The sequence below is a fragment of the Pimephales promelas genome, chromosome 13 (assembly GCF_988280905.1).
Source record: "Pimephales promelas chromosome 13, fPimPro1.hap1.1, whole genome shotgun sequence".
Taxonomy (NCBI): Eukaryota; Metazoa; Chordata; class Actinopteri; order Cypriniformes; family Leuciscidae; genus Pimephales; species Pimephales promelas.
Genome location: NC_142781.1, coordinates 24,140,602 through 24,163,852, shown reverse-complemented (window position 1 = coordinate 24,163,852; position 23,251 = coordinate 24,140,602). Strand labels below are relative to the sequence as shown.

The window sequence follows — 23,251 nt, the reverse complement described above, 5'->3', positions numbered from 1 at the left end:
GGATCGTTCCGCATTTTGATTTTTTTTTTTTTTTTTTTTTTTTTTTTTTGCTCTCTTGTGCAGCTGCACAGGACTGGCGGGTTCGGTGCACCTCAGGTGATGTGTGTGCAGGAGGCAGAGGGTGTGGCTTTCTTTATGACAAGCAAACTTCTGGCATATGGGCGTGTGGCCCTTTTATTATTGGCAGTGTGTGTTTGTGTGTCCTTGTTCCTAACCCCCTTCCTTTTTTGGTGTGTTTTCCAGGAAAAAGCAGACTCCAGCATCAACTCTTCAGACCTTAGTTCAGACATCCAGGTCAGTCGACCCACAATGCAGTGCATATCTGCTTTCAGACCTTCGCACACCTGCAGCCATCACTATAACTCACTGTTACAACACGCTTTCATTCACGACCCCTCAGTGATAAATCAGCTTCCTCCATGCACAAACGACACTGTTTATCATCACTGATTAATGTGTGTGTGTCATTGCTGTAATTAACCGCAGTGTTGTCTTTATCCACAGGAGTCGTTTGGATTCAGCAGTGAGGTGTCTACTCCAGAGGCTGAGAGAAAGTAAGAAAATTTCAACTAGATGCAACTCTTAATGTGAACTGTTATATTTAGTTGCTGGTTGTAGAATTTTTCTTTTTTACAAATGTGAATGAAACTAATGAATCAGGCCCATGTCAGTTTTTAATATCTAAACTGTATATGTAACCTGGCCACTTCATGCATTTTCTCGGATCGATAGCCATCTAATTTATCAAAACGATTCCATTTACACCTGCTCACATAAATGTGTTTTTGCAAAACGGATAGAAATCCTATCTTCAATTCCCGTGCTGTATGCCGATTTAATGGAGTTTACCTCTCTGAAAGCAACAGATATGAGCTGCATTTTATTGATCATCAGCTAAAATAAGAGAGAGCAGCAAAAGCCCCTTATGATCACACACACGTCAGGTCTGCTCTCCTCCCAAATTTACCCCTAAATGTAAGTGTGTGTGTGTTTGAATGGTTGTGAATTCCTCCGTTTTACTTCACATCTTGGTGCTTCCAGGCTTCCTTCCTTCCGTCTATTGTTCTTAGATGTTTAAGATGAAACTCGCTGATTATAGAGAGAGGAAGACAAACAGAAATTCAGACTTGAGCTCTGAGATTTGAGTCATATAACGACTCTCGGAATGTTTAAAGTGCTAGTGTTTTTGTGAAAATGAATTGATTTTAATTGAATGATGTCAGTGCACAAACAGGGTTGTGTCTCCATGAATCTTTTCTGTTGATGGTCTGTTTCTTTGGGAATGAGCAGTCCACGTGCCATGGGGTAGATTTAATTCTGTCAAGTCCACTCCAGTTCAAGTTCCAAAGGACACAAGGACAACTCAAATTTCCAACTCAATCACTTTTATTTTGGCTTTGTCAGGTGATTGTTCTGTTCAGCAAATTAGGTTGTAAACCTTTAAGACAGAACAAAAGTTACAATTTTAAACATTTTTTTAACAACACAATGAAGAAAAATATGATTTCATGAATCTTCCAAATTTGTTTGTAAAGTCACCATTTTTAACTTTATACCATCCTTTTGCATCTTATACTGTTCATTTTTACAAACTCAAAATCTAATATTTTAGCACAAACACAAAATAAATGAAGGAAAAATAAATGGTGTTACTTAAACATCTACATAGCAGTTAAACATAGCTCGAAAATATCAAGCAACATTTTAAACACCATGAAAGTAAATAAACATTTTACAGACCATTGGCGTCTTTGGACTGAACATATGAGTAACTTGGAGCCTCTTCTCTCTGAAGTTTGTTTTCCTGACAGACTGAGAATCTCCATGCCTTTTCAGGTGTTCCAAATCAGTGTTAATGACGATCAGGTGACAAGCAGCCGGTTTGCTGCTGCTGCTGGTGGTGCACTCTGGGAAGTGTAGTTCTTTGATTATCACTCCTGAGATTCAGCTCAACAAATTCTATCTCCGTCATCCACACTCTCTGGAGTGTACTAGTATGCTTAGATGAATGTAAACCATATGGAGCTGAGCTGACACATCTTTCATCATTTATACGTCTCTGTGGTCCTACACACGTCGCTGGGTTTGACTGGTACTCTGCTTTGTGATGTTGCGACACTTAACTTTGATTTGCAAAGCAACTTTTTTTCAGTTTGTTCACTTTTATAGATGCATAATAAGACTTTAATCTGTGCAAAATTAATGAACATTTTTACCTTTTTAGTTTGAAGTGTTTTCTTATGTGGAACACAAAAGATATTTTGAAGTATGTTGGGATTGGGACCCAAACAACAGTGGAGCCCATTGACTTCAATTGTATGAATAACAGAACTAAAAAAATACTTTATGCGTTTCTCAAAAAAAAAAAAAAAAAAACTTATGTTCCACGGTAGAACGTAAGTCAAAGTTTTTGAATGGCATGAAGTTAATGAGTTAAAGAACCATCCGTTTAAAGGCATGAAATTAAAATCCCAGTTTTCATTTTTTTTTAAAGCCTATCATTTGAAATGAAAGAAGAATGATTTTCTTTTGAAATGTCTATTCTTCAATATTCTTCAATCTTTCAGTCCTGAAAAAAGTATCACCATTACTACAATATTATTAGGCAGCACAACCTTTTTTTCAGCACAGATCTATTCAAGTAGAATTCTTCCCTCCCTAAACATTTGAACATTAGTGTACATACGTTTAAATTAAGTATTTGTAATAGCTTTAAGTAGATTTTAATTTCTTTTTATTGAATTATTTCCCTTATATAATAAAGTGCTAGAAACATAATGTGTGTGTGGCTTTAAGGAAATCCCTGAAGCTCCATTTACCATGACCTTTAGTGAAGGTAATTTCCTGGACATTTCCTTTGCAATCTTTGCATGTGCGTTTTTGTGCTTGATCGTATACGTGTGTTGAACTCAACGCCAGGTGTAAGGAAGCAAACCAACCAGGTGCACCCTGGGATAGAAGTGTCCCTTCTTCATCAGCAGTTTGACGAGAGGAAAAAGGAAGTCAGCCCACTCCTAGCTTTAAAAGAGCAGCGAACATGCATCACTAGTGATACGTTACTGATGAGAAAAACATGATGTTCCTCTTAATTTTATAGTGATGACATGTTGGCACAGTAATATGACTGATCTCACACTCTGGAAGGCCATTTTCTGATCATTTCCGATCATGCAAACACTTAAATAAAAAAATAAATAAATAGAGATGGCAACATTCAATCCAGCAGAATACAATCCTTTGATGTAGTTTGACTTTGGTTACCTTTTCATACAGATGTTATTCAGTCCAAACCTGTTAATTTGAGTCACTACTGATATAGTTGTCAATCCCAGACATGCCGCTTATTATTTAAAGGTGCTATTTTTTTTAGTTGCGTCTATTGGTGATGTTTCAGATTGCAACCAATTTTTACAAGAGCGCTCGTACTTTTGCGCATGCTCGAACACGGGCGAGTACACGGCCACACTGAGGCTTTCAACACACCAGGGAAAGCATCACACAACAACCTGGAATGTCATGTAAACTCCCACTGCAACGTTACAATAATAAGCTACTATCAGCTTGACGTTGAACTAATGCTCCATGCTCGTACCATGATAACATTACATTGACCGCATTTAGCCGAATTGTGGTGTTATCCTTTTTTACAGTCTATGGGTGTTATCTAGCATAAGGCATTTCACTAACTATTCGTTTATCTTTTACAATCAGGCAGAAATGTCAGCATAGATGAATGTATAATATGATAACAAAAACAGTTAGTGAATTAAATACGTTAGCTGCAGTGCCGTCGCATAGACTGTATATAAAAAGGAGAGAGACTCGGAAGAGCACATGCACGTCACATCCGATGGCTTTCGCAGAAAATCCGACCCGGAGACTTCACATAGAAATAGGAATACTGCCCTTCAGAGGTAACAGCAAAACCCGACAAGTGGGTCATTGTAATGTGTGATTACAACCCCTTCACACACAGGCAATAAAAAAGGATTCATTTTAGAAGAAAAGTTACATATGGCACCTTTAAAATTGAAAAACAAAGATGAACTGTGTGCAGAGAGTAGAGTCCAAATATTTTTGTGTGAAATGTTCTTTCATCGCATTCTCTGAATAACAATCTCAGCAAGCCAGGGATTACTCTTTTTTTTTTAATTTGTAAACATGACAGTTACTCGCAGTGAAGGAATGCAGCTCGGAGGGCTTATATTCTGCTAGACACACACTAGTAAAGACACAAGGCACTCTGTGAAAGACACAGAACCTAACTGATGGATTGTAACACGCTTTTATTGTATTCTGGTCACACAGTACTAGCACACATACAACTGTCAATAGCAGAAATCCTGAATGGAGCCTAATTTACTGAGCTGCTCTTCAATAGGGCCTTTTAGCATTGGGATGCAGTTAGCATACAAGCAGGACACTCCCTTTGGATTCTGTGCGGGGTGAAACAGAAAGTTTGTGCCTCCATGGCAGCATAATGATATGATAATTCAGGGAGGCCTCCATCCTGCCCTGTGTCACTTGGGTAAAAGAGCAGTGCTGACGTATTTATTTGGTCAGACAGAGTGCAATGGACGTCCTGAAATATGCAGAAATCTGTTTTCAACAAGATATTCACAGTCTTTGTAATAGCATGTATTGTCTGACCTGACACTACACGTATTACCCTCTTGTGTGTGTGTGTGTGTGTGTGTGTGTGTACATACTGATAGCTTTAGCAGTGAGGCTGTCGTTGATGTATTTGGGACACATGGACAGCAGATGAAACGCAGACACACGCGCACCCGTGATGATTTAAGCACAAGTGACTGGCAAAAACATTGTCTTCCTGTGGAGAAAACCAGAGCTGCACATGCTTATATGACTTTCACTGTTTACTTTAGTGCAGACTGAGTTGAGATTTGTTTTCTTAACCCAAGGATGAGCGAGAATCCACTCGGATGAGAAAACCACAACACATACATTTGCATACTTGCGTTCATGTTCTCAACACTTTTGAGACAGAATGTTTTTTTCTGCTTCTGTGTTTTGGGTTCTGTTGACAGTCTGTCACATGGCTAGTGGGAATGTAAACACTAGATATTTTCCGAAATCAGGATGGTATGTCCAATTATTCTATATGAATAAAGAAAAATATTAAAAATGGTTTTGTTAGGCTATAATTTTCATACCTTTTTTCTACAAACATGCTTTATATTAGCATGTTTTTAGAAAAAAAAACGTATTGTACTATCAATAAAGTTTTTTATGTATTTATATATTTGTTTATTATGTATCAAAATAATTTATTAAGAAATTAATACTTTTATTCAGTAAGGACACGCTTTATCTAAAGTTTTATTTATTCAGCAAAACTGATATAAAAGGACAGTAAAGATATATTTGCCATCACATCGGTAATGTAGTAAACAGACTACTGGTACTTTTTTATTTATTACATGATTACTTGATATTCACAAAAGGGCAGTAAATTATAATTCAATGATGAATATTGTGTGCAAGCACCCAAATGCTCCAAATAGACTAAATGTGTTCTGTCATTATCAATATAATATCTGTGGAATCTTATTGCTGTGCGTTGATCCACTGGCTCCATAAAGGAGTGCTGCTCTGTGTGTTAGATTTTTGTTATTTTGCTATTTTCCAAGGGCACCGTGCCCCAGAGGAGCGAAGTGGAAATATAAACAGGCAGTGTCTGTCCTGCGGTGGCTCTCGTTCCCTTTTTCTCCCTCTCACTTTCTGTCTTCCTCGTCTCGTTTGGTTGCATCTCAGGAGCGTCTCATCTGTGCCCTGTGAGCCTCAGGAGCCTGACATGTGCTCTGTGCACAGCTCCACACTGCCCTCTTCTGACTCTATTAATCCAGCCTCCACACAATACATGCATACTGTCAGTAGTAGATGACATATCTGATATATGTAATGTTCAGTAATGAGATGTTGAAGTGTTTTATTAAACATGTCTTAATTTTTGTGTTTTTTATGTATTTTTCATCAGAATTCCTCTGCACAAATCCAGCTCTGAGGATGGATCAGGTTTGTTTCGCATTATGAAAATCTTTCAACTGTTATTATGATGAACCTTTGGTGGTTTTGGGGAAATTCAAGTGGAATTAATTTTGGATTATTCCAAACTGGAATGTTCTGGTTACAAGAGTAAAGCTAAAAGACATTCTGTCTTGTTGATAGGCAGACACATAGATGCTAGATAAAAGATGTGGAGTAAATTATTTTTGTAAAGCATTATATTTAGGTATTTCAGAGTTGTACAAATAGTCATTAGATTGATGGTTCTGATGGCTTTCTCATATTTTCACATACAGGAAAATGGGACAACAGGAAGAAAAACAAATCCTTCTGGCAGAACTTCCGAAAGTCGCAGAAAGGGGTCACAAGGCAAACGTCAAAAGGTAATAAAAACAAACTCACTCTATTTTTTCCATTTGCTTCCTTCATAACTATTTTATTTACTTGTTTTTATTGTTCAGAGGCACTGTGAAGGAGAGGAGACCGCCCACTCAGAAATATATAATGATGCTATATATGGCAGCTGTAGTAGTTCTCTCTATCACTAAAAAAGTCTGTTTGGTTTTTGTTAGTATTTGTTTACTCAAGAATGAGAACTAGATTTTGCCTATGAATTCATGGTTGTGGCACGGTTATTTGATATTATTGCTGATTTGAAATGTTATTGAAACTGATACTGATGAACAATATGATGGTTGTTTAATGAACTGACTTGCCCTGGAGGTGGACTGTCCCTTGTTGTTCTCACTCACCTTTGACCTCCCTGCAGGTGAGGACATTGGCTATGTGGCCAGTGAGATCACTATGAGCGATGAGGAACGGATCCAGCTGATGATGATGGTGAAAGAGAAGATGATTACCGTGGAGGAGGCGCTGTCACGGGTAAACCCCCAATTAACCCCCAACAATAATGCAAATGAGCTTTCCTTGCTTACATTCATGTGTACTAACTTTACTCACCCGGACTGATTCCGCCCTGCTCTTTCCTTCCTCCAAAACGCACATGCACACTCTCACTTAAACTCACATGCATTTAAACACTTGCGCACTGACACTGGAATTTATGGATGCAGTAGATTCCTTAGTGCAAATCATGTTGAGATGAAGGAGGGTCTTTGGTGTCTAATTTCTGAAGTTGGTTTAGCTGGGGTTGGTTGGATAGATCTCTTCTGTTCTTTTTCACTTGTTCAGATGGGTTTGGTTGATTGTAGGTCTCGTTTTCTTTCTGTTATTGTGTTTTGAGAACATGATTAATTGTTTAAAAATGAACCTAATAGATTTTTATAGAAAAAAACTGACTTTCTTCTCTCCACAAGGCTGACATTGATTCCTTTAACCAACTGTGTTTTCTGTAATCTTTAAATTGCCTTCTACTTTACATTTTTCTTCCTTTGGACTGGTAGTTGATTTATCTCTGTTATGAGCAGTCTTGAATGACTGGATCTAAAGTTTGAAACAATGCTGAGCCTTTGTGGATAGTTGACGCCATACATGCTGTAAGCATGCATGAATTTTTGTCTGTCCTTTGTTTCTGTGTGTGTTTGTCTGATGCAAATTTGTCTTTTTTTTATTTTAAATTTTTTTTATTAATGTCGCTTTACTTGTTCTGTATTCTGTCTTTTTATTTCTGTGTCCTAGGGCGTCATGCACCTTTTTATTTTTTTTGAATGAGTTTAAAATCAGACCTGGGATCAGCCAATGATCATAATGCATTTTTGTTGAATGAAAAATAGAAGCTTTGACTGTTACAGTGGGACATTTTTTTAATTGGGGTGACTTAATTTTTTGAATCATCCTTGTTTAATTATATAAAAATATATATATTTAATGCATTTTATTGTATTTATATGTACTTATGCCTATAAATACACAGCCGTTCAAAAGTTAGGGGTCGTTACTTTTTAAAAACGTTATTTTGTAAAATATTATTATAATTTAAATATTTGTTTTCTAGTTTTATTTTTTTTTAAATGTATTTTATTTTATTATATGAATTTTCAGCAGCCATTACTTCAGTCTTCAGTATCACATGAACTTCCAGAAATATTTCTGACATTCAGAAATAAAAAATAAATAAATAGGTAAATAAATAAAAAATCATATTATGAATGTTGAAAACAGTTTAGATGCTTTATATTTTTTTTTGTGGAAGCTACAATAAAAAAAATCTGAATTCATTAATGAATATTAAGTTTAAAAGAACAGCATTTATTTGAAATGGAAATCTACTTTTAAACAATTTAATGAACTTTTATGAAGTGAAAATGATAGATTTCTGCTAAAAATATCTTACTGACCCCAAACTGTTGAACTGTTTAAATAAAAATACTAATGATTAATACATAAAAAAAAAAACTGTTTGAATGGGCATGACGTCTTCATATGTGCCTGTGTTTTGTGTGTGTGTGTGTGTTATACATACATGTGTGGGGTATTCTCAGACTGTATTTTTGTCACAGATAGGGTGTGTGAGTTTGAGGGCGAGGGGGTGGCTCTCTTTGACCTCTTGTTCTCCATAGTTAAAGGAATATGAAAGGAACAGACAGTTGAGCAGCAGTACAGACACAGCAGACTGGACTGATGGATCCAGTCCCACTGTTAACCTCTCCTCCGCCTGCAATGTAAGTACTATACTCAACCACCCAGACTGTAGACCTGAGTAGGTGTGTTTATAACATAACCTCATTCAGTCACATCAAAGTTTATTTCCCCCCCCCATCAGTAAGTGTTAGTAATGTCTCTCACTGTACTGACTATATATTGGTGTGTGGAGTTAGATCTATTCAGACAAGTGACATTGTGGTTTATAAACTCAGGCAGTGGCAGTCCATATGTCAACCCAATTCATCCCCATTTCTGCTATAACCACACTGAACACTCACTTTCATTTGTTGGAAACATTAGGATTTATAAATCTTAGGATGCTTTTGTAGTCATCATACATTAAAGGTGCACTCAGAATGTATACTGATATGATCTGGCAAATATGGATTTATTTATATCCATACATGATGATATTGAATGTATCGCGCAAAAAAAAAAAAGTTTTTGGTTTGTGATTTTACTCTCAAAATGTTTTACCTGCAGTCACCCATGAGTCTTATTAGGCTGGTCATGTGATCTTAACATGATCATCAACTCTTAAGTAAAATAAAACTTAAAACTTAACTTAAAAAAAAAGATGATAAACTAGTGTTCTCAAAGTCTCGTGTACATAGTTTTATCCACATTTTTACAATAATATTAATTTCTGTAATGGTTTTTAAATTTAGGAAATTTACTGAGTGCATCTTTAATCATAACTTATAAACCATTGAATCAACTAAAGAATTATCTGAAAAGCTGATATGTCGTGTTCATGAGGAGCCACTGATGTTGTAATGAGCATTTGGCACTGGCAGCTCAATGTAAGGCCCCTAGTAATGATGTCATATGTACTTGGCATGGGGAGCTGGCACACTAAATATCCCTTGTTAAAGAGGTCGTATTGTGCGTCTTAACTGAAGGGTAATATGATGTGAGTGTGGAAGGTGTGCTATTCTTATTCGCTTCTGGCTTTTTCTTCTGCTTTGAAACCAACAAACCACTGCAATCAGTTTGTGATTTGAAATAGTCACACACTATTTTGGTTCCAGTTATTGCTTTGTAAATGGTACATGTGCGTGCCTCCGCACAGGGCCGTCCCTAGCTCTGCATGAATGTGTTCTTGGTTAAAACATTGAAAGGTTTGGTGGATTTAGTTTTCCCTTTTTGAGAAATAAGCTGCCAGTACACTAATACACACATAGTTATTATCATGGAAACTTTGAGCAGCTTCCAGCCTCTGTAAGTAAACATAATACGTCCTGTTCTAATGGTCAACAGCTAAGCTGTTTTTGCAATGCTTTTTGATGTTAACAAACCACAGCACTGCTTCGCTCAGCGCTTACAGCTGCAGAATGACTCACTCGCCCAGCAAATCCCTGTGTCCGCTCAGAGAAGTCACTGCCCGTCCCCGCTGCTGCGCTTTCTGTGCATCTGTGTGTCAAGAAATATCCAGGATATGTATAAAGCCAAAATCAATAAACACCTTTTTTTTGACCGTATTTTAATGCACATTAAACTCTTTCAAATTATATATAATTCTTTGCATGTATGTGTAGTATATATCCACACACACACACACACACACACACATAACAGTATCATATTTTACACATTATATATAATAAATTGCGATTTCAAATAATGTCTTGCAAAAAATTTGGAATGGTCCTAAAAAGCTTTCATTTTCTTTCTGCAAAAGTAATTTATTATTTTATTTGGGTGAAATATGGTAAGTTTTTCTTGAGATTCTCCCACTGTACTGTTTTACCCCTGATTGCAAAGGGACAGGAAATGAGGTAAGAAAGTCTTATTCAAAAAAGTCCCTGTATCTCAGAACCCCCAAGGCTGTTTCTGAAACACGCACGCACACACACATTTCCTCCTGTCTGTCATTGGCACACATAAGCATGTGCAAATTGAATCTCATCATCTGAATGGGAAAGTGGATCTCTGTAGGAATCTTTGCCCCTGGGTTGGATGATCTCCTATTTATAAATGGAAATAGGTCAGCCCTAGTCTTCTAACAGTTAAAACGATGGGCACAACTCTCTCTGGGCACCCCGCTGATCTGAGCTCAGTTTAACACTAATCAGAACACCCAGAGCTCACTGTGTGTCTGCAGGGTTCCCTTGTCATGAGATCAGTGTCAACTGCACTCAATATAGTGACCCATCACAGCTCCGCCAGAGTAAGCTGATGTGGGGTCAGTGCCAGAATCCACTATCACAGAGGATGTACTGTATCTCTATATGAATGGACTGCAATCAGGCCTGCCTTTCTTCTGTCTGGCCTACATTCCTCCTTTCCTCTGAAGACCATTAAGGATGTTCAGGGGTCATATGGGAGACCTCGCTGTGTTTCCGGACGCCCAAGCTCACGCCTTTTCCCCTGCCTCCAGATATTGCTGAGTTTTCTTCAAAAAAACTGTTTACAGTTTGTATTCATCTCGGTGTGAGATAGTGTTGCTAACATCTGTCCTAGAGGAAACTACTGCCGGTAGGAACACTGGACACATTTCTTTCTCCTTTCTTTTGTCCTTTGCTCTTGTTTGAAATATGGTTTAGTAAACTTGCTGGTGACTGGATTTGAGGAGCAGACATTGTAGTTTTGCATCACAGAAAATATACTGCTGTTGTTTGTCCAAATCCTCTATTTCATGTCCATTATCACGTTGTACGACTCTTCCTTTTGGCTGTTGGCCATTGTGGCCTTGAATAATTACGAAAGATTATTCAGTGCCAATGGTAAACCAGTGCGATTTTGTGTGTGTGAGCTTTAATTTTCCAGTCAAAGATCACTTTCAACCTCAACATCTCAGTTGAGCACTTAAGTGTGTGGATTGTTAGGATGACCAGATATATTTGCCAATCATTCAATTTGGTCAAAACAGCTCAGTCTATCTTGGTTATTTTAAAACAGCCTGTGGTTGTCACCGATTATATCCTGTTAGTCCAATAACACCATGTCATCCCATAATGTGGTGTACGTTTGCAGAGAACAAAATGTATTTTGAGTTTGCTAGTCTGGGACTTGGATAAAAAGGATTAAAGAGGCTTTGTCTTTGTGGATGAGACGTTTCACCATCATATATTATGCCGAACATATTATCAGATGTTTTTTTTTTTTGTTATCTTTCTTGTTATATTTTTATATAGATTTTTTTAGGCTGGGGGAGGGGTCATAAACCATCTCAACAGTTTAGACTATTGACTGTTGTATTCATTTCAGATCAAATGTATTTATTCCACCACAAATGCTCACTCATACTCATCTGTTATGTCCAAAAACAGGACTTGTGTGTGTGTGTTTCCTTGGACTCACTACTTCATAACACGTAACTCCATGCTGCATTGTTTTCATAAATCATGTCCTTAATAGCAAGAGCCCATCCTAAACATGTCATAATCTGTTCATACCAATTGAAACCATCATTTTCTTTTTTTGTTTTTGTGTGTATGTCTATATTGAAGAGATGTTGTGTGTATGCATGTTTCTAGGGGGTGATTTAATATTGAAGCTGACTTTTCCCTTTCTAGTCTGTGGAGCAGTCAGATGATGAGCAGGAAGACTCTGTGAAATTCAAGAGGCTTCACAAGCTGGTCAACTCGACTCGACGTGTTCGCAAGAAACTCATCAAAGTGGATGACAGCAAAAGACATGGCTCACAAGGTAGCTGGAAGAGAATATTGTTTATCTTGCATTAACTGATGTTTATTATGAGAATATCCTTAAAAATGAAATGTTTTAATTTAATGATACTGTTCTGTGTAATTTTGTATCAAGTTTCAATGGATGTTTTTCATGGTGAACTTTACACTGTTGTGATGCCTAAAATTCAGTGGTATCATTTAAAACATTTGATGTTAGTTACTGTATTTATATTTAATTTACAGTAACATTTTAAGAAATGTATATTTTTATTCTAGTAGAATACATTAAATTGATCGAAAAAGGAGAGATAAGACATTTAATGTTATAAAAGTAATAAAAAAATATGTAAATGAAAGACTTTAAAAACATAAAAAAAATATTATTGAACTCCAACTTTATCTAGAACTCAAACGGTATTTCGACAAAATATTATAGAATTTTAACATCGGCTGTTGAGTAGAGATCATTCATTATATTCAAAGTCATTATATTTCAGTTTATAGAAGTTTTAGTTTGATCTTCCTTTTCTTACAGATTCGCTGAGTCTAGATGCAGCTCCTTTATGTGATGACATAAACGCCCTGTATGCAGAAATCCACAAGAAGCCGGCCCAGTGCACAGACTCCTCTTTGTCCTCTCTTGCCCAAGAGCAGCTCTCTCTGGACGGGGACACAGATAGCTTAAACACTTCACCCTCCACCAGCAGCCTTGATGCCTGGAAACCTGCTCACAAGTTAGTGAAGACCCCAGGCGCGCACCCTCATGGCCTGATCCGCCCTCCACGGAAGAGTAGCGCTGGATCCGGACTGGGTGTTGTGGGGGGTAGTGGCTCCTCTTTCTCTGAATTGGAGGGTTTGGCAGACGACAATGCTAAAGTCTCCCGCTCGGCTACAGACGGAGAGATGCGGAAGGCCTTATCTCTATCTCACGGGGTAAGTACTGATAGCGTCTACGCTTTTTACGGCCTCACGAGGCCCCGCCCAAAGCCGCACCCCCTTTTGGTGTCTTTAGATGACATTAACAGCACCAAGCGGCCGCCCGTCTCCATGTGGCAGCGCAATAAGCCTGACCCAAACTATGCGTACTCCACCAAGCACCTGCTCTACCAACGTTCATGCAATGCTCAGAAAACCATCGCAACGTCCTCCACCTTGCCTGCCTCCCCTCCAACTCGTGAGCTTCCATTGGCCAGGGATAAGGGGAAGAGCTGTGGGAGCGGAGTAGTGGGTAGCTGGCTGTTTCCACCAAGGCGCCTGAAGGGAAGGACTGCAGTTAGCGAGCTCAACATCACGTACGTGGTGGAACGCAGCCTGTATGGCCACTTGAACTGGACCGGGCTGGTTAGGCCCGTCACGCTGAGTAAAGCCGATAGGCGTTGGCTCCTGGAGGACGAAAGAGACGCAAACAGGAAGTGGGCGTCCAGCATGGATCGTTGCACCAAGCGTGTACTCTTACGCATTCAGCAGAAGTCTGTGAGTGTGCCAGAAGAGCAGATCTACAGTGCCCCCTGCTGCACTGGAGGAACAGGCTGCTGCAAAGCTGCTAAAGAGAATTTCTGTTGGGCACAATTTAAACTAACTTGAGCTATATTTCAAGACAGTCTGATACTAAAATACAGACTGCTGTCCCTTGACTATCAGTATTAAAAAAAAACATAAAAACATCCCTTAGACTGTCTATAAGACATCTTTACTGTAGACTCACATTTCTGTAGTTTTGAGTCAAAACTTCATAATCTGAGAAATGTAGAGAAAGAGATTGTGATAATACTTAGTTCTATCTTTCCTCATTCTGAGCTTCTCTCCTTTTTATTTCTCTTGTAGTCAGTCATGTGTATCATATCATGATTGAAACTCGCAGACCTTGTGAGATAGTGGAGAATGATAGATAAAAAAGAAAAATAAATGATATAGAATTCCTTCTGCAGCTTTGTAGAGTCTGCCGTCTGCGGATCCTCGCCGTCATTCATAGTGAATGTGAACATGACCGTGAATCTTCATCAGTGAACTTTTTCATCAATTTTGGGTTGGAAATGCCTCTCAGCCTGGGCATGAATGCTAAATTTGATGGATTTGATTTTTTTTATTTTTTTTAAAGTGCATGATGTTATTCCATGGAAAATGAAACAGCTTTTCATACTATACCTTTTGATCTTTATTTATTTTGAACTGGATATTTCATATTTCTGCTGCTTTTGTAGAACATTTCATTTAAAAAGCCAGTTCATTTAAATATAATTTAAGCTGTGTAAGATGTTGCTGTAAAGTCAGTTGACATTTGTGCTTTATTCTCATTATTATTTTTTTTTTTCGTATCAATTTTCAGTTCATTCAAGGTTTTACAAGAAAGCACCAGTTTATTTACATAATGTTAAACAACTGCTGAAAGATTTTATTCAGATTTAAATAGGAAATCAGGTCATACCATGAATTATTTCTTTTAGCAGTTTGTCAAGAGTAGCATGAATCATTGAGACTTTGTGAATTGTTTTAAATGACACTCTAAATATATTAATTTATTGTGAATTGATTTGACAGTGATTGTCTTTTTTTCTGTAGAGAACGTGTAGCTTTGGAGGATTTGACCTGTCTAATCGTTCTCTCCATGTGGTCAACACGACCGAGCCTAGCGTGAGTACACATACTCTTTCGCTTCTTCATGGTCTCAGCTCTCATATGCAGCTGCATTGTTTGTTATTCAGTTGTGTTGATCGGCTGGCTTTCAGTGTGCTTAATCACTCTCTCTCTTTCTGTCTCTCTCTGTGGCATAAGGAGCAGGAGGCTTTATACAGGGATGCTGTGAAATCTCCCACCACATCTCGCATCTCTCTAGGGAAGAAAGTCAAGTCTGTCAAAGAGACTATGAGGAAACGCATGTCCAAGAAATATGCCGGGTCTCTCTCTGAACAGGTACACACAGAGATGCTCGTGTGCTTGCTTTGACCGTGCTGAGTTATGTGCTATAGAGCAGGCTTGTTCAGAGGTGAGACCCTGTCTTTACTCCAGGGGAAAGTAGCACATGTGTGCCCCACTTTCTGTTTCAAACTTGGGTCAAACATCACTTTATGTAGCCTGATACAAGCTCATCCAATTTAATACACCCAAACTCCCGAGCAGTGTTGAATACACACTCACTGCCTGTATTCACATGCTGCCTCTGTTGGCAGCTCATTAGGTTTTAGTTACCGTTAGGCAAAGCGTTCACATTTATATGGCGTGTCTGATCTCTTTTAGCATGTTTGATGGAGATCTGTGTGTGTTAGTCGTTGTTGAGCTCATTTCATGAGGGAATTTCATGTCAACACAGCACATTTGTTCTTCATATCTTGCACCCTGTAATCATATATTATGTTGTAGTCCCACCTAGTGGTGACGTAGAGCAATTACAGCAGTGCAGCAAATGTCCATTTTGTGAGCTTTATATTATGTCCTTCATCTGCTGTCTATCTTTCTTGATTTGTTTTTATAAATAATGATACACTTTAATTTCTCTTGTTTCTTTGTATTTGTATAGTCCAGTACAGATGGGACACCCAGTTGTCCTCAGTCTCCTCAACCAGACACAGACTCTCTTGAGAAGCCCAAACTCAAGGCAGGAGGGTCTGTAGAGAGTCTCCGCAGTTCCCTCAGTGGCCAGAGCTCCATGAGTAAGTGTGTTTTTTGTTCTTTTCCAAGGCAAGCATCACTATTGCTCATACTTTCTTTTACCCTAATTTAGAATTGTAATTTGGCATCAAATGTCGTAACTCAATTTTCTGGTGAAAAACTATAGACTTCTCTCTGGTGACTCATGCCGGATTTCTCCAATCATTTAGTCCACCAATTGACTGCAAGCTTGCATTCTGATCTTGCCTCGGTCCAATTAACAACTGTTGGAAAAAAAAACCCTGCCTAGATTTATCCTTTTTCGATAATCTGTCTACTATTTCATTGCAACTTTTGATATTTGTGCTACTGACATGAATGATGCCTCAAATCATGCAGATGTTTTTCTGAGTGGCCTGACTGATGATTGCATTGGTCCTCTCACAGGTGGACAGACTGTGAGCACCACAGACTCATCAGCCAGCAACAGAGAGAGCGTGAGGAGTGAGGATGGGGATGATGAAGAGCCTCCGTACAGAGGCCCATTCTGCGGCAGAGCAAGAGTTCACACTGACTTCACACCGAGTCCATATGATACAGACTCACTCAAGCTCAAGGTACTGAACACACACGCGAGATTAATCAGATTCATCTCAAATTAATTTGTGTGTGTGTACTACTCATTATTTTTAAATTATGTTTTAGACCTTTACAAACCACTGTGATTAGACATGAAATGGTCCAACTTATTACATAGCTACTTAGTAAATAAATAATTATGAGTTTAAATAATTTTAATTATATGAGAAGGAAGATACTTTAGGGTGATTTGAGACATTAAAAGTAACTACTATGATTATTTTTTATTTCATTTTGTAAATTTGTTCTTAGTTTCAGGCTTAATTATTTTAGTATTTTCATTCAGTGTTTTTTTTTTTTTTTTTTTTTTCATTTTATTGAATGTGAACTTTTATGTAATGTAACTCATTCAGTTTCTCTGTTTTTCTGTTAAGACAGGAGATGTGATTGATATCATCAGCAAGCCACCCATGGGCACCTGGATGGGTCTGCTCAATAACAAGGTGGGCACATTTAAGTTCATCTATGTGGATGTGCTGGCTGAAGAAGTGGAGAAGCCCAAACGAGCGGTTCGGAGGAGGAGGAAGGGCAGGCCGCCCAAACCCAGCTCTGTTGAGGAGCTACTGGAGAGAATCAACATGAAGGTGAGAAAAAGACCACACACACAACCATTTTTATTGAATTATGTACATATTTAAATTTTGACTGGCATATCTATAATCATCTAACATAAATCTGAGTTTGGGGCTCATCTTTAATCTTTACTGACAACATGTATGAGTGGGATGGGGAGAGATGAGAAAATAAAAAGTGGATGTTGGTGTGACTATGAGAATGTGGGATGAGGTCATTTCCCTTTGCCATTTAAAATTTTTTATTTAAACACAGAGACATACACACCCTTCAGACCTCCCACAAGCTCCTGCATTATTACATCTAAAATAACATTACATTACAGACCTTACGGCTACACACAATAGACACCAGGACACATTTAAAGCCTCATTGTGTTGATTCTCAGTGTGTTAATGGACTATAATGATAGTTGGCTGTCACAATAGAGCTTGAAGTCTGGAAACATTCCCACACATAAATAGTTGAACCACTAGGGTGGAGTGGGGTATTTTTAGCTGTAGGGGTCCTACATAGTGCTACTTCTCTACAGGGTGTTTAATCTGTGTATGTATGCGTGTGTGTATTTTAGGAGCACATGCCAACGTTCCTATTTAATGGCTATGAAGACCTGGACACGTTTAAGTTACTGGAGGAAGATGATCTAGATGAGCTCAACATCAAAGACCCCCAACATCGCGCCGTACTGATGACTGCTGTAGAGCTACTGCAGGACTATGACAGTGAGTACGCACACAAACACATATACATCACACCACTGCTTAGACTGCAGATCAAAAATATTGTAAAAACAGTAATATTGTGAAATATTATTACAATATAAAATATCTCTTCACTAGGGTTGTGCCGATGGCAGATGCATTTGACAATATCTATATGATAATTGCCTTGTTTTACCATTAATGTATTAAATTATTCTTATTATTATTTTTATTAAATTAAGATGAGGAACTACAATTAATTTGCCTTGCCTAAATTCATAACATCACCACTTGCGACAACACCAACACGTGCGTATGAGGACTCTAAGAATTTTTTTTTAAAACTACTTAAGACTAAAAAACTACATCCCACATTAAATTGAATTGCATGGTGATCCATTCATTCACAAATATTCTCGTATATAAAACAAAGTAATAAAACAAGCATATTAATGAGCAAATAATCAAGGTGATAATCAAATAAGCCCCGCCCCCTCACGATAATATCGTGCATCACAGGCTGAAGATAGAACGATGTGAAAATGGAGCATATCAGATAACACTACTGTTCACTGTTTTTAATGTGCTTTAAAATGTAATTTATTCCTATAATGGTAAAGCTGAATTTTCAGAAATCATTCTAATATCCCAATTTCCTGCTCAAGAAACATTTTTTTTATTTTTAATGTTATAAACAGTTGTGCTGCTTAATATTTTTGAGTACACTGTACTCAAATTTTTATTTTTTTAAGATTAAATTCAAGATTAATTAAGTGTTATTTTCTTTTTAAAAAAATCTTTGTTTTTGAAAAGTAGCGGACACATGGGTTTACTAAATGCACTATATATTAAATGTTTATCCAAACAACTAATGTCTATAATCCGTGTCTTAGCATTAGCATCCATTAGCTATGATAGTTAATTAGAGGACAGGACCATCCACTTTTTCACTTGTTTATTAAAAAAATTGTTTAAGTGTATGCATTTCCTAACTTTGTGTGTCTGTGTTCTAGGTAGCAGTGATCCGGAGCGCAGCGCCCTCTCTGGCTCTCAGGAGAAACTCCTCTGTGAGGGGCGTGGCCTCATGGCTGACTCCCCACGGGACTCTGGCTGCTACGAAAGCAACGAAAACCTAGAGAATGGTAACCAGGCGCTTGTCTAGCATCTCCATACCAACCGCATCACCATGTCCAGCCTAGTGTAGCAACGCCATGACATCATCCTCTCACCTCTGGGCCTCTGCCATGACTCAGTGTCCTAACAGCCAATGAGAACCTGTCATCACATCTGGATTTAACCCAAGCCTGTCTGTCTGTCACATCTGCTGTGCCCTGTTCTCTTTCTGCTGCTCTTTTCCAGAGGCGCTCTATCATCATCATCCCTTTCTTTTAACTCTCTTATCCAGCCTACACAGACTTCTGCTATTGCTTGCTTCCATTCTGTTAGAAATCAACATTTCCTAAAGCAGCAACCAATTTTTGTCATCGCTGACTAATCAAAATACATCCGCTGCTTCCGAGAAATCTAAAGAGAGACCGACATAAACTCACACGAGGCTTGTGCTCACAGCAGGACTTGCACACAGGACGATGATTTTGAGAATGTTCTCCATGGCAGACTCATTTCAATCTCTATTAAACATCACTGTCTCCCTCCCTTTGCCATTTCAAGAAATATCACTCCATATTTGTGTGTGGTGTTTGGTGTGGTCATATTGCACAAGTTCTTATGTGCTTAAAGAAAAGACTTTCTAAATGCAAAATAGCGTGGCTGCATAGACGCTACATACGGTTGGAGGCTGATATTTTATGTAGATTGTGTAAAAGTAGGAACTAACCTACTAAGTCTATTTTTAGAGGATTTTATGTAAGTGAGGACCGTATCTCATTCTGTATTTCCAAAGAAATTCAGTGTTTAAGGGTTCCACTCTTCTGTTGCCTTTTTAACCCTCTACTGGCATCTTAAAACACTGACTGATCCCTCTTCCTGTTGTGTATGTCAGGTGTATGAGTCTGTGGATGTATGTGTGTGTGGAGACAAGTCTGAGTGTTTAGAACGGATCATAAAATATGTGCAATTTGCCAATGTGGAAAATAAATCCATTCTTTGATCTCTTGCATTCTGGTCTGCTTGCTTTTTTCATCTCTTTTCACCTCCTGACATTATTTTTTCTGTGCTGATTACTTTTCCATTTATTTATTTTAAGAGCAGCAGTACAGAGCTTATTATATTCGATATTGGAGCGTGTGCTGCTTTGTCACCATCAGTTTTTTGAGTCATTGGTTCTGTTAAAGTAGCCTATGACTAATGGGCCAGGGGGAGAAAATGCTTTAAATGCAGCCTTGAAGGCTCCTTTCTCTCATTTCCAGATTATTTCCATCATTTATCAACCATGGCATAATCATTTGTTTGTTTGTTTTGTACATGTATCTCTAAGATCCCTCCATATAAAAGCTCATTTATCATTTTATTTATGATATATTATTATTTTAATATAAAAAGTGTTGTGCCTCTGCAAATCTTAAATAGCTTGACTGTCACTAACTCTATACTTGGCATATTAAGTAGAATTGATGTGGAAACATGACAGAAAATATGCAACTTTCAAAATCAATATGATCTGAATTTGTGTTTTTTATCACTTATAAAAATCAAAATTTAAAAATAAAAATCATGTCTTAACACTCACATTTAACACTTTAACTTAAAACTAACCATTACATAATCACTTAACACTGAACTGTGAATTGATTTATTCCTCTGGGTATCTGCAAAACAATGTTATCACTAACCTGTTTAGTTTAGTGACATCATACAACATTTGTACTTTATCATACCTTTACTTCTGTTTAGATTCTGATTCTGTTCTTCTCGCATGTTAAAAGGGTAGTTCACCAAATAATGAAAATGTCATAATCTACTCACCCTCATGTTTCTCTAAACCTTTATGACAACTTTTTTTTTAAGTTCTACAGTTTTGGAACAACATGTCAATTTAATTTTTACAATTCTTAACAAGTGACTTATGTTAAAAAAAAAAATCTAAAATTGTACCTTTAACTTTAACTGGTGCAGTACCCTTAAAAGTACACACGTGTTCCTTATGTACTCTTAAGGTGTGCATTTTAGTACCACAATTTGCTAATATTTATCCTTAAGGTAATAATAGCCACCCTTTAGGGGTAGATTCGATACCTTATTACCTAAAGGTGCAATTTTTTGCATTTTATTTTCTAACAGCATACATTTCAGATTGTAGTAGTTTGGTTTTAATTATGATAAAACTCATTAATGCATGAACCAAACCAATAACAGTGTGCATTATTGGTTTGGCTAATGCATCAATGAGAGAGTGGAAGAGCTGTACTCATTTGTGAAACAAATTGCTACAATTCTAGCTCTTCCTTTTCATCATCTTCATGACATCAGGGTTATTCTTTGAACATGAGGTACCTTCTGAAGCCTTTGAGGAATTGTGTGTGATTTAATTAATTTATGTGAAAGCACGAATCTCTGTTTCAGGTAAGAGCCGAAAGTCGTCGCACCACAGCCGTGGTTCATCTGGATTTGACTGTGGGGGTGTGAAGTCTACAGACTATCCCACTCTTCCCATGACTCACTCCACTGAAGCTCTACAGCAGCAGGCCAAGAAGGAACACAAGTTCCCCAAGACCTTTCTGCCCCGGCCCATAAAGAGCTTCAACCTGCGAAGCCTCTGCCTCAAGAAGGGCTCCAAAGCAGTACCAACCTCCCACATACCGGTCAGCCGAAGCTGTGAGGAGTTGGACGGCTCCCAGGAGATCCCTGAGTCTTGGAAGCGCTCTCATTCTCTGGGGGATATACACTGGGAGCAGGCCTTCGATCAGCGGAAGGAGCATGGCAGTGAGGATAGAGGCAGACTGGAGAGGAAAAAAAAAACAGTGAATACAGATCCTGTAGAATCAAAACAGGACCAGAGTTGTGTTGGAAGAGAGACAGGCTCGCTGCAGAGACCTATGGTTCCCACACAGCTTCCTCTCAGCCTGGTCAGTCAATTGCCTGCTGCTCAGATTTCAAACCGCCAACCTGTCTCTGCCCCAACCAGCCCGGCTCCACGGACTCACCCTAAAAAGCCACCTGTCCCGCCTCCTGTGCCTGCTAAAAAGTCCAAAGAACGTCTGCCAAATGGTCTGCGCCACCCTCCACTGGTGCTCTCTGGTTCGGTGCCAAATACCCCAACCCTACCCCCAAAACCCATATATCCCCCAACTACTCCCTCCGAGAGTTCTCCAGTATCACCAGGGGAATCTCCTGCTGCTCTGAGTCCACCCTGGCTGTCTGACCTGCCTGAATCAGCATGTCGTCAGATCCACGGTGCTAAAGTCGCCCTCAGCAGGAAGATCTCCCACGCCAAAATGGTTGACCTCGAGTCACTGCTGGAGGACAGGATGCACTCGGAAGGGATTGACCTCACTGAAGAGCCATACTCGGATAAAGTAAGTAATGCTGTGTTCACTTTTCGAAAACTTTAAATACCAAATGGGACCGTATAACAGGGTTCCTCAAATCCTTTCCTGGGAGGCAAAGAAGAATAGCTCTAATTTAACTTCAAAGACTGTTATTTTCTAGTAAGACCTTGATTGGCTTGCTCATGACTTTGTGCTTGAAGCTAAACTCTTCAGGACAGTGAAGAACTCTTTAGGGATTTGAGGAACCCTGCTTATGGACATGTTCAAGTTGACTGCAAGTTTTTTATAAACTGCGTCATATGGAGAAAAGTGTGGCACTATATAGCAGTCTAAACAGAATCACAATGATTACCAGTTGGGGGCTTGACTTGACCATGCCACTGTCCCTGGCTGTGCCATCATTGCCAGTTTATTTTTTCCTTCCATTTACTGCTGGAAGTTCTTTTGCAAGTGTCAAGAGAAATGAAAAAAAGCATTCATTGTAATCAGTGCTCATCCAAACACTAATTTCCACTCATTAACTTTCATACAAGACATCCGTGTAGTACGTATAGGTCCCTACAATTAATTGTCCTCCTTTTCTTTAGCTATTTTTTAATTGCATGACTTAGCACAGACATACCTATAAACATATCATGTATCCTTAAAAAAAAGTCCTTTCAGTCATGCCAGCAATAGCAGTGGAAAAGTGGAAGGATTTGTGTAATTTATAAGCAGTGAGTTTAGTATTCATAGAACATCTCAAATCGGGTACATATTGTGTCCACTGCATGTCCATCAACAAACCTGATTCCAAATCACTTCTCTGAGGTTATCACAAACAAAAAGGTGAATAAGTGGTGAAAAATGTCCCCTTTCTAAAATAAAAACTGGAGCAACTTGAGGTTTCAAACCGCACAGGCTGCCTGGAGTTTTAGTGCTTTTTATTGGCAGCCAATCCAATTATGCCTGGACCCACAGCCTATCGGATGTATCCCATATTGGGCACAAGGAATTGTTTGAATCTATTTGAATAGATTTGGAAATCACAAGTATACATTCT

General features: G+C 38.4%; 1 protein-coding gene across 7 annotated transcripts in view; it reads left to right on the top strand.

The window, feature by feature from the left end:
* sash1a (SAM and SH3 domain containing 1a) overlaps nt 1-23,251 on the top strand; it is a 206,053-nt gene that overhangs the window by 178,179 nt on the left and 4,623 nt on the right. For 2 of the 7 annotated variants that reach the window (XM_039693456.2, XM_039693458.2), the window contains exons 3-18: nt 244-294; nt 505-554; nt 5,999-6,036; nt 6,324-6,410; nt 6,797-6,909; nt 8,547-8,648; nt 12,150-12,282; nt 12,799-13,196; nt 14,823-14,894; nt 15,036-15,173; nt 15,778-15,910; nt 16,296-16,465; nt 16,862-17,071; nt 17,632-17,782; nt 18,775-18,903; nt 21,284-22,236. In XM_039693456.2, the coding sequence (XP_039549390.2) occupies nt 244-294; nt 505-554; nt 5,999-6,036; nt 6,324-6,410; nt 6,797-6,909; nt 8,547-8,648; nt 12,150-12,282; nt 12,799-13,196; nt 14,823-14,894; nt 15,036-15,173; nt 15,778-15,910; nt 16,296-16,465; nt 16,862-17,071; nt 17,632-17,782; nt 18,775-18,903; nt 21,284-22,236 (2,928 nt within the window). Of the gene's footprint in view, nt 1-243; nt 295-504; nt 555-5,998; nt 6,037-6,323; nt 6,411-6,796; nt 6,910-8,546; nt 8,649-12,149; nt 12,283-12,798; nt 13,737-14,822; nt 14,895-15,035; nt 15,174-15,777; nt 15,911-16,295; nt 16,466-16,861; nt 17,072-17,631; nt 17,783-18,774; nt 19,879-21,283; nt 22,237-23,251 lie in introns of those variants that run through there. The other 5 variants (XM_089118695.1, XM_089118696.1, XM_039693450.2 and 2 more) reach the window with 4 other exon arrangements.